Source organism: Delphinus delphis, chromosome 6 (assembly GCF_949987515.2).
Source record: "Delphinus delphis chromosome 6, mDelDel1.2, whole genome shotgun sequence".
Lineage (NCBI taxonomy): Eukaryota > Metazoa > Chordata > Mammalia > Artiodactyla > Delphinidae > Delphinus > Delphinus delphis.
Window position 1 is genome coordinate 5,041,362 of NC_082688.1, and position 14,777 is coordinate 5,056,138.

The window sequence follows — 14,777 nt, forward strand, 5'->3', positions numbered from 1 at the left end:
AAACAGCAAAGGAGACCGGGAAGAGGCCTCAGGGAGGTGGAAGGAAAGCCAGGAGCAGTGTCCTCGGAACCCAGGGAGCGTGGTCCGGGGGAAGGAGTGACCACTGGGTCAAATGCTACTGATGGGTCAGTAAGAGGAGGGTGAAGAACCGCCAGGTTCAGTAACGTGGAATCTGCCGGTGTCCCTAAAGAAGCGCTCTGTTTCTTAAAAAACGAGGAAAGGCTGGGCTGCCTGGGGATGTGGCGGAAGGACCCTCACAGCCGGACGGCAGCACTGCAGCACCTCTACGTGCTGATGGCGGGAAGAGGACGCTAGCTGGAGCAGCTCCCAGGCGGGTGGAGAGGATGGGCTGCCCGCTCTCACCCCAGGGCCCCTCGCAGGCTCGGAGACGTGGCGCTGGGAGCTTGCAGATGTTCTCTTTTCCTCGTTACGACTCATTTCTTTGGCGACACAGGATGCAAAATCACGGTGGGGGAGAAGGCAATGAGGAGGGTGGGGAGGTGCCCAAACGTTGGCTTTCCAGAGGGCGGCTGTATTTAACCTGAATCCAGTCTGACAGGGTCCGTTTCCCGCCAGCCTCAGGAAGCCGGGCAGAGGCGGGCCAGGGTTTAACCCAGGTGAGCACAGGGAGGGAGGGGCGGGGCGGAGCTGAGTGCAAATGACAAGGAGAGGGGGACTCCCCTGGCGGTCCAGCGGTTAGGACTCCACGCTTCCACTGCAGGGGGCACGGGTTCGATCCCTGGTTGGGGAACTAAGATCCTGCGTGCCACGGCGTGGTCAAAAAACCAAAAAAGACTAGGAAGTTGTCTGCGGCTCTGCTGAAGGGGGCGGGGGGGCAGGGATGGGGGAGGGAGAATTAAAAGGTGGCTGGACGTGGGTCACTAGATGGAGGGAGTGAGAAAAGTCAGAGGTGGTGAGCAGGTAGGACCCTTCGGCCCGAGACCACGGGAGAGGTACAGCGACTGGCAGTGACCAGTCCAGACTGGAGGCAAGCAGGCACTGGTGGTGAGGCCGTGGAACTGGGGGCAGAGACCTGGGGGTGAGGGGTCACCTACAGAGACACCAAAACCCCTGAGAACTACAACGGGAGACGTGCTGGAGACTGAGCCACGGGCCAAAGGAGGGGAGTGACCCTCAGAACCGTCTAATGCACCCACGGGTCGGGGGGAGGAGGATGTGGGACCGGACACGGACTCAGCAACGTGGTGCCCGTGGCGCACGGGGGCCAGCGGGGGTACAGTCTACGAGGTGGGCTCCAAAGCCAGGGTGTGAGGGGCAGGCAGGGAGAGTGGCCTCGAAGCACGCGTGTGCACGCAGAGGAGACACGCAGCCACCCCCACGGCCACAGCAGGAGGGCGGAGAGGCTGCAGGAGAAGCGGCGCCCTCGCTCTCGGGGAAAGTCCAGTCTCGGGACTGCTCACAGGAGGCGGAGCAGCTGGCCCTGGTCTGGCAGCCCAAGGACTGGTGGCAGTGGCTACGAGCAGCATGTAAGTCAGTGGGCATCACGAGGCAGATACAAGGGGAAACGATCGTGAAGAAAAGAGACCTAGGGCTTCCCTGGTGGCGCAGTGCTTAAGAATCCGCCTGCCAATGCAGGGGACACAGGTTTGAGCCCTGGTCTGGGAGGAGCCCACATGCCGCGGAGCAACTAAGCCCGTGTGCCACGGCTACTGAGCCTGTGCCCTAGAGCCCGCGTGCCCCAACTACTGAAGCCCACGCACCTAGAGCCTGTGCTCCGCAGCAAGAGAAGCCACCACAATGAGAAGCCCGCACACTGCAACCAAGAGTAGCCCCTGCTCATCGCAACTAAAGAAAGACCACGCGCAGCAATTAGGACCCAACCAGCCAAAAATAAATAAATAAATAAAATTAAGAAAAAAAGAAAAAAAAGAAAAGAGACCTTGTGTTCTGAGGTGGGAGTGAGCGAATTCCTGACCTGCGGGAGCTGGGAGTCCAACATCTGGGAGGCGCCGAGCCCGGCGGCCGGGCCGAGCTGGCCCTCGTAGACCAGGGCTTGGTTTCCACTCACGGGCTGGTAGGGCGAGCCGGACTGGGGCTTCACCATCTCTAAGGGCTGCATGCCTGGGAACGCCGAGTAGGGGGGCTTCAAGGCCGCGCCTCCGGAGAGGATCACGGTGCTGGGCGGTGACACGCTGGGGTGCATATACACCTGAGATCTGCGAAAGCCAGACAGACGGTCGGGGCAGGTGCACGACTGAGCCAGCTGGTCTCACGTGCGGGCACGCCTCAGAATCCCCGCAGGGCTCATCGCTCCAACACAGGCTGTTGGCTCACCCCCAGGGATTCTGACTCAGAAGGTCTGGGACGGGCCCTGAGAACTTGCACTTAAACAAGCTCCTAGATGGTGCTGCTGGTCTCGGGCCCACGGTTTGAGCATCACTGGATTGAACAGCACAGAACAGGAGACACTGAAAGAGTGGGCCAGAGGCGGCAAGGTACGGCGAGGCGGGAGAGCAGGGAGGGGGCCGGAGGACACAGAGAGCAAGGGCAAGGCCGGGCCACACCCCGCCCACACCCGCCCCCAAGCGGGGCAGCGCAGAGCAGCAGCCGGCAAAGGGAAAAGGCCCACAGGCCGGGAAGGCAGAAAGCCCTGTTGCGAGCTGCCAGCCCCCAAGTCCTGGCGTCTCACCTGAAGGGCTGTAAGGAGCTGAAGATCTCCTGAGACTGGGAGACGGGGAGCCCGCCCCTCAGCCCGAGCTGAGCTTGAGCTTGCAGAGACGTGTGAAGGGAAATCGGGATCTGCTGGGCAGCGGCAGCCTGTGGACGGCGGGCCAGGCCATCATCGCGCTGCCCTCCAGGCTGACGCTCACCCCCGCCTCCCACCCCCTCCCGCCCTTCTCCACGGGCAGCCAACACCGCCCACGATGCAAACTCATGTCCTGCCTGTGCTTCCTTCACTCTTGGGAGAAAGCAGAAAACTGGCAGCAATCCCAAAGCAGGGCACATCCCTATACTGGATTCTGTACAGTGGTGGAAACACTGGCTACACGTATCAACAGAGGTGGGTTTCAGAAATGCATCGGTGGATGGAAAATGTGCGTGAAGAAGAAAAACACGTGCAGTATGATCCAGTTATGCGAAGAGCGAGGTCTTGCAAAACCAAACAACGTAATACTTAAGAATATGCTATGAACAGAGATCAGGACAGGCCAAGTCCTCCGTCCCCAAAACAGCACTTCATCCTGGTCTGTGCGGGCACACGGGTCGGTGGGGCTGCAGGACGATTAGGAAGGCCCAGCACCAGCTTCAGGAGGAAGACTTCCAAAAAGCACCCCCTCGTGGCACAGAAAGTGTGCCAATTCTGCGTAAAAACAAACACCTGCTCGCTTCTACAACTACCTCTTTCTAACGCATCCATGCCTGGGAGTCTAGGCCTTTCTTCTCTTCATCAGAAGGATACCTGATCACCAAAGAGAATTCCGTTTCAGTGAATTCCCCAGCTAGGGCACAGGAGCGCTTCGAGAAGGGAAAGCTAAGCAGAGTCTGGAGCACTCAGCTCCATCCTCCTCCTCGTCTCTCATGTACTCATCCAGTAAATACTGACTGGCTGCCATACGTGCCAGGTACTGAGCGTTAACGCGAGGGGCACAAAAAATGAGACACACCACGAACAAATAAATGAAGAAGGTAGGTAACTACACCGTGTGCTGCACCCCTTCCCCCACCCCCGCGCGGGGCCACCTGGCTCGCTGTCATCACCTGTTGGTAACTCTGCTGCTGAGGTATCGTCTGAGGAACCAACCGGGGCTGACTTGCAAACACATGGCCATCCAGGTAGAGAGGTGGCAGGTGGTTGCCTGGAAACAGAATCCGAGGGGGTGAAACAGGATCAAGTCTCACTGTTCCAGAAGGTGCTGGGAATCAGTGGGAGGAGGGAGTGTGTGCACTGCTGACCCTGTGCTCCTGCGTGGCCCAGGGCCCAGGAAGAGGGGCTGGCTGCAGCCTGCCTTTCCCACCTCACCCATTCACCCACAGCCCCGCACACAGGGGCCAGGGGGGTTCGTTATAAAGGAAGGCTGCCTGGGTCTCTCAGTCGCCTTCCTCTTCATCTCCCTGCTATTGAGTCCACAGTGGAGGGTCAGAAGGATCTATTGGAATTACATCACTGAGACTTCGGCAGCCAGGCCCTCAAAACCCCCACAGGCTCCCTTGGGGCACCAACATAGTGATAAGGATGGTGACAGGATAAAACTGGGCTCAGCTGATACAAAGCACTTCCCAGACGTGAGCTCGTCTCACTGGCGTGGCGACCCCACCCAGGGCCACCATCACCCTGTGTGATGTCGCGGAGGAGGGGGCACAGCTCAGAGAGCTGCTCATGCGGCACGGTCTGACCCAAAGCCAAGTCTCTGATCAGTCCCCTCTGCAGGAGATGGAAGAGCCTCACCAAAGTCGCACGGTCCTGCTTCCCAGCCCAGGAGGCAGGTGACCTGAGCACGTGGGAAGCTACGACCCCCAGCCTAGAACACGCCCCCCTCTACACACTCCTTAAGTCAAGGCGGGGGTGGTACTCAGGGCTGAGAATCCAGCCTTTCTCTCGAGTGGATGGAGAAGGCTCCCTGAGCTGGCGCGCGGGGGAGATACCTGGAAGAGACGCAGAAGGTGCGACCGAGGCCACGGGCATGGGGGGCATGGAGACCCCACCGAAGGAGCTGTAGGTGACCCCGCTGGAGGCTCCCCCGGAGGATGGGGGCTGCAGGCCCGAGCCAGTGCCTCCTGGAGAGCTCTGCTCCGGCAAACTGGGTGAGTTCTCCCAAGCCTTGCGCGCAGACTCCATCTTCAGAAGCAAGGAGGTGGGGGAGACGAAAATTACCGTCCGGGAGGCAGCGGACAGCACAAGTTAAGCCCGGGGAGGTGGGCGGGGCCGCCCGCTCCTGCCCCTTCACAAGCCAAGGCACCGGTGGCCCCGCCTTGCTCGGGGCCAGTGTTACCTTCAGAGTGAGGTCAGCGGTGGGGAAGGACATCTGGGAGAGGCCGATGGCCCTCTGGATGTGATGATCGCGCCGGAGGATGGGAATACTCTGTGCCAACCCAGCCTGAAGGGGAAGGAGACCACGGGACACTGATGGGCCCAGAGAAAGCGAGACGACGTGTCCAAACGCGCCTTCCATTTTGGTCGTGTGCACTCGAGACCCCTCCAAATGGCTGCCTCCACCGACTCTCTCGAAAGAAGGCCGTGGAGAGCCTCCCTCATCCCCGCCAACTGCCAGTACGCAGGCACCGCTACGTGGCATGGAGATACCAGGTCCTGTCTCAGCCCCCTCCCCAAAAACTGTGAAAAAGAGGTCCTGGTAACACATGTTCGGAAATGCAACTGCTAGGCCCTCCTCCTGCAGTGCCCAGCGCCCACCAGCACGATATGGGGATTCTGAGAAACCTCAGAGTAAAGAAACCTGTTTAGTGCAGCATTCTCAAACATGTGCGACCACAGAACCTGGGAGGTTTTAAATCACAAAGTGCCAGATAAACCAGACCTTAGGAGTTACATTCTCCCATTTTAAGTTCACAAAACCAGAGCGTGGAACAACTTGCTCAAGGACGTGTAACTTAGCTAGAGACAGCATCAGGACTCAAACCACGTCCGCCCAACCCCAGAGCCGTGGCTGGTTCGCCCCCTCTGGTTTCGGAACACCTCACGAGGCTCTTTTTGCCCAGGGCCTGCTGGCACGGGGACGACAGAGCTGGAGGTGGAAGCACAGACTTACGTTACTGGCCAACGCGTCCTGAAGTTTGACAACTGGATTCCCCGCGGGACCAGAGGCAGAACCGGGCTGCAAGCTGAAATCAGAGTCCTGGAAAAAAAAAGGGAACAAAGCCCACAGAAATCACTGTGGCTCACCTTCTGTCAGAGACCCACGTTATTGTGATCCACAGTCTCAGCAACTCAAACACCCACTGAGCAGTGTTCACCACATGACCAAGAGGGCCAGATGTTTCCCGAAGGCCCTAGAAAGGAGGCCGCCCCCTTCTCTCTGCCCGGCTCCCTGCTCGGCCTGAGAACCTGCCTGGTGTCCCAGGGAGACGGAGAACGTAGCTCACAGCACCTCTTCACCTGCAAAGCCACCCGCCACGCTCCCCTGGAGCACTGCCAGCGCCCATGTCCCCGCTCCTTCTAGGAGCCCACCCTAAGCTCCCCCCTTCCTCTCCAAGCACCAAAGGTGCGGGGCGGGGGGGGGGGCACAGGTAGAAGAAAACAAATCAAAGCCTCACCTTTGGATTGACTCCAAATTCAATGGGGGGCACTGGCAGCACAGAGTCCACGTGAATCTCCACCCCATTGACAGGGGGGACCACAGCCCCTTGCAGCCGCTCAGCCCCCTCGGAGCCCTTTCTGTTTTTCAGAGACCGCTCATTGCCGATGGGGCCTGGTCTGTGCTCCTTGCTCTGTCCTGAGCCTTGTTCGGAATCCTTAATGGAAAAGCAGAGAAGCTGAGACACACAGCCTGGAAATGACCCTGATCTCCAGCTTCCAAGGGACCAGGAGTCGGGGAAGAAGACAAAAGATACCAGCCCTTCCGCCCAGCCCGGCCCCTGAGAGCCAGACTCCCAGGTTACCTTCGGCTCCGACTGCTTCTGAGTCTGCTCCTTGTGGCCATCGGCCTTGGGCTCCAGGCCAGGCCCGCTCGCCTCCTCCGGTTTCAGAGTGCCGTACGGGGAGCTGCGCTGCGAGGAGGTCGCTGAGGACTCCCGAGACTCGGCGCTCAGGTCAACGCCACTGTCTCCCTGGCTGCTCTTAAAGCCCTGCTGTGCAGGACACAGGAGGGTCAGAGCTCAGGCCGCTCGACACGTCTCCCGGCCCGAGCCCACGATCACAGGTACGCGTGGGCCCTGGACAGAGACCACAAACCCACTGCGCGTGTGACCACCGCCAGATGCCGAGGAGAGGCCCTCACGCCGCCTACCCAGGGTGGGTGCCGCTCCCTGGCCATCTCCGCTCTTCCTCCCTCCCACACAGGCCCCTCCCGCAGATCCGAAAGCAAGACTGCAGACCAGTGACGAGCCAGGCTCACTGCCCGGCCAGGGAGAGCACGGGCGGGCCTCTGGGACGGCAGCGGACGTGAGCACACGCCTGGCGCCCGGCGGCCACTCACCTCGGCAGAGCCGGGCTCGGTGCCGGCAAAGGCAGTGGCGGCTTTGGCCCAGGAGTCGCCGGTCGAGGCCTGAATGGGGAGGGCTGCTAGGGAGGAAGAGACAGAGAGTCAGGACGTCGAAGAGGAACAACCAAGCCAGAAATACAAGCACAGGCGCCGCTCACACAAACCCAAGTCTCTGAGCCGCCCCCGCTCCCACCGCAATCGACCCATTAGCGAAAGAGGAGCTGGTCTGATACCTTCACCCGACTTCCCAACATCCTCAGGCGGATCTCGGTAAACGTGCTTCCTGTGATTTCACTGACAATGTGCCCTACCAAACACACCAGCAACTTTTCACTCACACCAGTTAGAACGCTCTATCACTACCTCTGCTGCAGTGAAGCTTTCTGCCATAAACCACTTATTTCTACACGTTGGCGCCTCTACAAGTCTCTGAAAAATTGAAGCTGATGTTACTCAACTTCTGTTAGCTCACAGACCACCCTGAGAACCCAACAAAAGCCATGGACCCTGTGTGTGCATATGAAATCTCACATGCTCTTCTTAAGATCCAGGGGCCCTCTGAAGTCACCCACAGACCCCTGGTCTGAGCAACCAATGAGATGCTGCGGAACCCTGGAGGGAGAGCGTGACTCCGGAGTTAGCCCACTCTGCTTGAGCAACACGGCGGGTAAGTACCTTTGGACATTTATACCATGACACGCACCACTCTCACAACCAAACTGACCGACCAAGATTTTATTAAAAATTATTGTACTTTCAGTCAGAGTTGCCTATTTCCCTATGTTATTTTGCACTGTGCTGGAAGCAAGCTTTTAACCAGGAACGTGAAGACAGGCCATGAGGTAAAACTGAAAGAACCAGGCCCAGAACCTAGGCTCCTGGGTGTTCGTCACATGGCTCTGAGGTTGTCACTTCACTCTGGAAGCCTCGGCTGCTTGGAATAAAAGAGCTGCAAATGGATGATTTCTCCGAGCTCCCCCTGTACACCCTGCAGGGCCCTGCCGAAAGCAGGCGTTCAAGAAGGATCTGCTCAATTTAAATGGTTTTGTATTATAAAATGAAAAATTACCAGAAAAATAGCACTGGGTAAGAAATTTTTTCAGGGAAACAAATTTTCTAAAAGGTAAAGGCCACCTTAGTCTGGTTTCAAACCTAAGACAGCATTTGGGGAGGAGCTGACAGAAACTTCCTTCTGCTGAGGAAAGAGCACACAGCACAGACAGGAAAGCTTCTGGACTCCTGTTCTGAGCAGTCGTCTGCTGCTCTTCCTCAAGGGAAGAAGGAAGGATAATTGGTGTGGGCAGAGTCAAGCCAACTCCCCGAGCGACCTCAGCTGGGCGGGGGTGGGGGCCATCCTTTCCCATCACTGGATATGGAATGCTCTCCTCTCCACCAAATCTCAGGCAGGGAAAATCTGACATCTGTTCAGAGGCTGCAGCAGCACGTGGTGCTAAGATGGCATCCAACACCCTGACTCAGCAGAGGAAGCCAGGAAACAGGTAATGCTCCGTCTGCGTTCACGGCCCCAAAGCAGGATGCTCCCGAATAAGAGGCCCCGAGCCGGTGAGGCGGCCGTGGGCCAAGCGGCTGGGCCCAGACCCCGAGCTCTTACCCTGGCCGCTGCTCTCCCAGATCTCGGTACCCAGGCTACTGCCAGGCACAGCTCCATCACCTTGCTCCAGGCACAGGTGGTTCTGCTTTTTCGCAAACCGAGGAGGAATACGAGAGGAAAGATTTCGGCCTTTGACAGGTACCTAAGGAGAAGAAAGGTGATGCGGTCCAGCCTCGACCTCAGACGTGAAGTGAAGGATAACAAGCTCTCCCCAGGAAGACTATCCCAGGCACCAGAACCACACCCCCGGAAACTGCTCCAGTGACGCTACAGCCAGCGGCGCTACGGCCAGACCTCAGCGTCAGCCAAGACTCAACCACGTGGGAACTGCAGCGCCAACCAAACCGCCCCCGGAAGCGACCGGTGGGCTGTGACCTGGGACTGCGGGGCAAGTGAGCAGTGCTCGGCCCCGACTCTGTTTCGAGTACAGAGTCGCCAACCCTCGTGACTCCCAGGGTGATGAGTCTCGTCCCACTCAGGCCGGAGCACAGTGGAAGGAGGATGGACTTCGGGGCTGATGGAGGCCTGCGTCCTGCTTGGCCCTGTTTCGGCGGGTGTCACCCCGGACCAGTCCCCCTCTCGGACAGTAGGGTTAACACCATCTGCTGCCGTGGAGCCACGGGGATAGCGGGCCCTGGAAGGCAGTGCGTGTTTAATAGACATGCCTTCTTCCTCTCCTGTCTTGGGCCTGATTCAGAAGCCCCGTCCGCCCCGGCCCCGCCCACGCCTCGCGCCCTGACCTGCACGGCTGGCTCCTTCCTTCTCCTCTCTTCCTCCAGCACACGGCGCTGCTTCTTGGTCAGGACTTCGATGAAGCCTTCCCCCACCACAGAGCCCACCTCACCCTCCTCTCCGGGGCTGGATCCGCAGTTTTCAACGCCGGCATCTGAACCAAGATTCACAAGGAAAGACAGTGAGTGGTTCCATTTACTGGGAGCCAAGAATAACCCAACCCTACAGACACCTGATCTCTAAGGACCGGCTCAGCTCAGAGGCCAGGCTCTTAGCTGGCTTGGGCCTCAGCATATTCACCAGGGTCTAGGAAACCCAGCTATGATTTCTACACCCTTCTCACGGCCCCTCTAACACAGTGTTACCTCAAATCAAAGAGGCTACGGTTAAGAAAACAGTCTTCGGAGACGGACATACTTAAGTCCCAGCTCCGCTCCTAACCAGCTGTGTGACCTTGCACAAACCACTCAACTTCTCTGGGCCTCAGCTTCCCCATCTTTAAAACTGGGACACTGCAGGGCTGTTATGGGGGTTCAGCAAGGTTGTGAGCGACATGAAGGCAGGAATCCTTTCTGTTTTGCTCTTAACCCAGTACGTGCCCAGAAGCTAAGATATTCAGTGAAAGGGCAAACCCGGCAACCCACAGAGGTGGCCACGGCTCCCCATGTGGCCCGGATTCTTCTCCCCCTGAAGATGTGAGGTGACACTCACTTCCATAGTTCAGGTCAAACGGTTTCATGGTCTCTCCCTGTTCGCCTGCCCTCTGGGCAGCCAGCTGGGCCTCCTTCTCTGCCTTCTCACAGGAGGCTTCAGGGATGTCAGAGGTGGCATGGGCTGCCCGCTCCAGCGTGTAGTGGCCGCTCCCACTGCTGCAGCCGAGACCTCCAGGCAAGGTGTCATCCGGGGACCTACAAAGGAAGGAGGGTCTCGTTAGCTCAGAAGTGACCAGAGGCTGGGGAAGGAGAGAAGGAAAAACCGCACATGCACGCACACAAGCACACAAGCACAGCGCCCTGACCTTTGTCACTGCCTCTCAGCGTCCCCTCCCTCAGCAGAAGCCGCTTGCTGGCGGCAGCGCGCTCTGCAAGCCCGTGTGGAGGCTGCCCCAGCACCACTGCTACGGCAGAGCCCACGGGAAAACTGCTCTCTCCCCAGCCCCTTCCCAGGGCTGATACTTCTGTCCTTTCCCACTGTGTGCCAAACCCAGTAGGGCTACAGAAAGGAGAGGGAGAGGGAGAAGGGGGAATGCTTAGAAAGGGGCTGCAGAACTTTCTGCTCCTCTCCTAAGACTGACCAGAGAGGAGCCCAGGCCTCGCCCTACCGCCAGCCCAGCTACTGGGGTAGAAATCAGAAGCAAAGCCAAGTCTTGGCATCTGGGGCCGAGAAAGCTAGTCTAGATGGACACCTAAAAGAACCCGCATTCTTCTGTGCTTCCTTCTTTGGGGGTACGGATTAATTACAGGCCAGGCTTCGGTGCCCTGAATTCTAAGGAGGCTGGGAGGTGGGAAGCGGTCTTCCTCAGCATGCTGGGGCGTGGCCTGTGCACGATGAGGAATGCAGGCTGCACAGCGTCTGCCCGTGCCCTGATCCCGGGCCAGGCTTGGGCACTGAGCCGACACCGAGCAACGATCGTCACCACCCACCAAAGCCTCTAATTCTAAACGAGACGTGCTCAGCAGGCCTCGGGCAGCTCACTCCCTCCGCTTACCGCCTGGCTCTCACCAGGTCGAGGTGGCAATCCCCAAAGCGGCGCTGCTTCTCGTCACTGTCGAGAAGCAAAGCCACTCAGGGAAGAGCGATCTCTGCGGGGGCCAGGAGGCCAGCACTGCCCCACGTGTTCCTGGAGGACGCCGCCTGGCAGCAGCCTGGAGCCAAGGAGCCTGGTGGACTGACTGGTACTCACGAGGGCCGTGAACAGGGAGCGCCCCTCTGTGGCGGTGGCCCCTCGGCTGGACTCCGAGGAGACACACGGGGGCTGAGCTCGTGAGACAGGGACTGGGATGGGCACCACAACCACAGGGGGACCGGCGGGGCAGGGGCTCTAGGCTTAGCTCTGAAGCCACAGCAGCAGCAGCACGCCACAAAAGAAGCAGACAGCAGTGCGAGAGCCAGTGATGGAGACGCTCACGGACAATGGCCTCGGCGGGCAGGCGCCCTCCTGGAGCACAACGAGGGGGAAGGAGTCGGGGCCCTGACACACGGCGGGACACGCATGCATGAAGTGCCGCTGGGACAACCGGCTAACAGAACGACAGCAACAAAAAAGAACCCGGGACTCTGTTTCCGGTTTACCTTTTGGCTTTCAAAGGCGTCCCACTCTGATGGCTCTCATAACGGGGAGAAGTCTCACCGCCACCTGGCCTAACAGGCTTCTCCCCGAACCCTCCCGGCTCCAGCTTCCGGCTCTGTCTGTCAGCGAGGGGTCTCTGGCCGGAGAAGCTCCGCTTGGCCAGCTCCTTCTTCTCGCCCGTGCTCGCCCCGGGCAGGCCGTCGGCCTGGGGGTCGGGCTCGGGCCCGGGCCCGTCCCGCCTCTCCCGCCTCTCGCTGAAGTCGCTGCTCTCGGAGGCCGTCTCCCACTCCTCGTTGGCGTGGTCCGAGGAGTTCTGGTAGGCGAGCTCAGGGGACCTGCGGCCCGTGGTGCCGCTCCTGTCCCCGGGACAGGGTCTGGGCCGGCCCGGCCACTGGCCCGCTGGCAGGGGCTGCTCATCCTCCGGCCCCCACAGGCCCAGGGCCTCCCGCTCCTGCCGAAGGCGCCGGAAGCGGGGGGGCTTGTCCTGGCGCGGGGGCCGTCTTCTCCTGAAGGGCCGGTTCTCGGCATTTTCGGAATCTGCCGCGTGGTCATCTTGGAAGAAGGCCCTCTTGTCCTCCACACGGCCATCCTCGAAGCCCCGGGTGCCCAAGGCGTCGGGGTGTCTGTAGGCGTCCGGGATGTAGTCTCTGTCTGAGGGCCGCCGGGCCCCGCACGTGTCGGGGGGGCCGGACTCCTGCCAGGAGGCGCCCAGACCCCGGCTCGGCCAGGGGGCCGCCTCCTTGGCCGCGAAGGTTCTCCGGCCATATGCGCAGTTGCTCAGCCGCGGGGGGAGGGCGCGCCCGAAGGCCCGCGGGCCTCGGTTCTTGGCCTCTGGCCCGCCGTGTTCCTCGGGGCACATCCTGCCGGACCTCCAGGACTCCCTGAAGTCACCCTTCCTCCCGGCGGCCTCCTCCCTCTCCGGGAGCGCGCCCTCGTCCCCGGTCTCGGCGCCCCGCTGCCGTCGCCGCTTGGGAAGCTCCTCGTACTCAGAGCCCTCGCTGTGGGTCTCACTGGCGATCCTCCGCCGGGGCTTGGCCCGGGGGAAGTCATCTGCCAGCCCGAACTCTCGCGGTCCCCGGCCGCGGCCGCTCCTCTGGCTGCCGCCATAGAGGCCCCGCGCCCCAAGGACGCCCCCGCCACAGAGGCCGCCGCCCGCGGGCCGCCCGCGGAAAGTGAACTCTCGGAACCCGCGGCCACGGCCCCGGGCCTGCCCCCGGCCCCCAAAGGCCTGCTCCTCATCAATGAAGATCCAGTTATTCCTCCTGGTAGGGGGGGTGTGGCTGGCCGCCCGGGCCCCGTCGGGCTGGCCATCCTCCTCCGGCCGGCTGGCCTCGCGGCCCAAGGCAGCACGGGCCGAGCCCCGGTCCTCTGAGGCGGCCGGGGCCACGCTGGCCAGCGCGGGGGCGTTCTCTTGGTCCTGGTCCTCGGCCGCCTCGCAAACGGGCCCCGTCTCCCGAGCCAGGCGGGCGCTCCCCTCTCCCAGCTCCGGCTTCACCTTGTCGAGCTCCTTCTCCTTGTCTTCCACCTTGAGGGCCTTCAGGACGGGCTTCTTGATGGGGCCGGACCTCCGGGTCCTGCTGGTCTGCTCCGGGTGCTGACTGCCGGTGCCCCGGGCTTCTGGTGTCCACTCGGGCTCCAGGGCCGGCTGTTTGCCAGGGCTCCCTTCCTTCTCCCAGGAGGAGACACTGAAGGACAGCTCCTCCTGGGGCGCCTCTTTCTCGACCCTGGTGTCTGGGTCGGCGGCCTTCGGCTGGCGGCTCACGTCCCAATCGCTATACTCTGGTTTTTTCTCAGCCGGGGCAAAGTCGGGCTCCAGTGTGGAACACCTGAGGTTTGGGGTGTGACTCCCAGGCGCGCCTGCTTCCTGAACATTTTCTTGGGGTGGAAACAAAATCTCCTGGCCTATTCTTTGAGAAGAGACACAGCTGTCAAAGTCTGCTGGGGCCTTCTTGTCAAAAGCACTCAAGTACTCCTCCCCTCTCTCCTCAAGGAGATCGCGCCGGGCACTTACGCCCCCTGACCTTCCAGGTGAGGCAGAGTAAGAGCTTTCATTCCTGAAAAGGAACCAGAAAAATCAGTCAATGTGATTGGAGCCTGGTTCCTGGGTTCCATGCTGAACACAGTTTAGTTTTAAAAAGAAAAAAATTTTTAAAAAAAAGAAAAAGAAAAAAACATAGGCACCAACATTCGCTCTATCTTTAAACAGGTCTCAGAGATGCTGGGCCATGGGCTGGTGGCGGCCCCTGGAGTCCAGAGAGTGAAGAAGTCAGTGGCCGGTGGACTCAGCGAGCAGCCGGGGATCCTCTGGTTCACACAAGCTGGAGCCGGGGCGTCCGCGGAGAGGCTGGGGCGCTGGGCCAGCACAGCCAGCTCGCCTTTACTTTCACAGGAAGGAGCCACGACACACGCACTCAACCCCGCATGCCCTGTGAGGCCCCCACCCCTCGGCCCTGCCCAAGGTTCCGCGGGATTTGCCTCTGACGCCAGGATTTCTCCCGGGCCCTCAGCTGCCATCAGCGCCTCTCACACAAAAGCATCCGGCCATCCTTATCTCACTCTCCTTCCCCAGGGGGCACCATCTCCTGGGACAGGGCCTCTTCCCAGAGCCCTATCTCAGTGAGGACCTGGAGACCCCTCCTTCAGTTCCAGGTCAGCAGGACCAAGTTTCGCCTCACCTGACATGCATGTCCGTGGCCAAAGTGTCGCTGGATTTCGGGTGGGGGAGCGAGTAGCCCTTGCTCTGCAACGCCACATAACCCTCGGGGCTCCACACAGGGGCCGCATCGACGGTGGTCACTCTCCTTTCTGGCAGTGGGGGCACACAGCTCTGATCCTCAGAGCGACAGCCAGTTCCACTGAGAGAATCCTGGGCCATCATGGGTTTCATCAATCCTGAAGAAGGCAAAGAACCAATCAGTCACCTCGTTTAGCAAGCCATGGGTCAACCACAGGCCCAAAGGAGACAAGCTGCCCCAACTCTCACATGGACCCCACCTGTTTAACATCACTGAGGTCCCATCTTTCT

At 60.3% G+C, this 14,777-nt stretch overlaps 1 protein-coding gene and 1 non-coding gene across 25 annotated transcripts in view; both read right to left on the reverse strand.

Moving 5' to 3' along the window:
- PRRC2B (proline rich coiled-coil 2B) overlaps window positions 1-14,777 on the reverse strand; it is a 100,908-nt gene that overhangs the window by 8,563 nt on the left and 77,568 nt on the right. For 7 of the 24 annotated variants that reach the window (XM_060013927.1, XM_060013932.1, XM_060013937.1 and 4 more), the window contains 15 exons: window positions 14,428-14,644; window positions 13,938-14,132; window positions 11,755-13,806; window positions 10,174-10,370; window positions 9,471-9,616; window positions 8,731-8,872; window positions 7,113-7,198; window positions 6,577-6,765; window positions 6,232-6,429; window positions 5,727-5,813; window positions 4,953-5,057; window positions 4,606-4,798; window positions 3,721-3,818; window positions 2,651-2,778; window positions 1,901-2,177 (listed from right to left, as the gene is read on the reverse strand). In XM_060013927.1, the coding sequence (XP_059869910.1) occupies window positions 1,901-2,177; window positions 2,651-2,778; window positions 3,721-3,818; window positions 4,606-4,798; window positions 4,953-5,057; window positions 5,727-5,813; window positions 6,232-6,429; window positions 6,577-6,765; window positions 7,113-7,198; window positions 8,731-8,872; window positions 9,471-9,616; window positions 10,174-10,370; window positions 11,755-13,806; window positions 13,938-14,132; window positions 14,428-14,644 (4,310 nt within the window). Of the gene's footprint in view, window positions 1-1,900; window positions 2,178-2,650; window positions 2,779-3,360; window positions 3,422-3,720; window positions 3,819-4,605; window positions 4,799-4,952; window positions 5,058-5,726; window positions 5,814-6,231; window positions 6,430-6,576; window positions 6,766-7,112; window positions 7,199-8,730; window positions 8,873-9,470; window positions 9,617-10,173; window positions 10,371-11,754; window positions 13,807-13,937; window positions 14,133-14,427; window positions 14,645-14,777 lie in introns of those variants that run through there. The other 17 variants (XM_060013944.1, XM_060013943.1, XM_060013949.1 and 14 more) reach the window with 11 other exon arrangements.
- LOC132427753 (small nucleolar RNA SNORD62) lies at window positions 4,047-4,132 on the reverse strand. Its single transcript, XR_009519965.1, has one exon. It is a non-coding gene; the product is annotated as a small nucleolar RNA SNORD62 (small nucleolar RNA).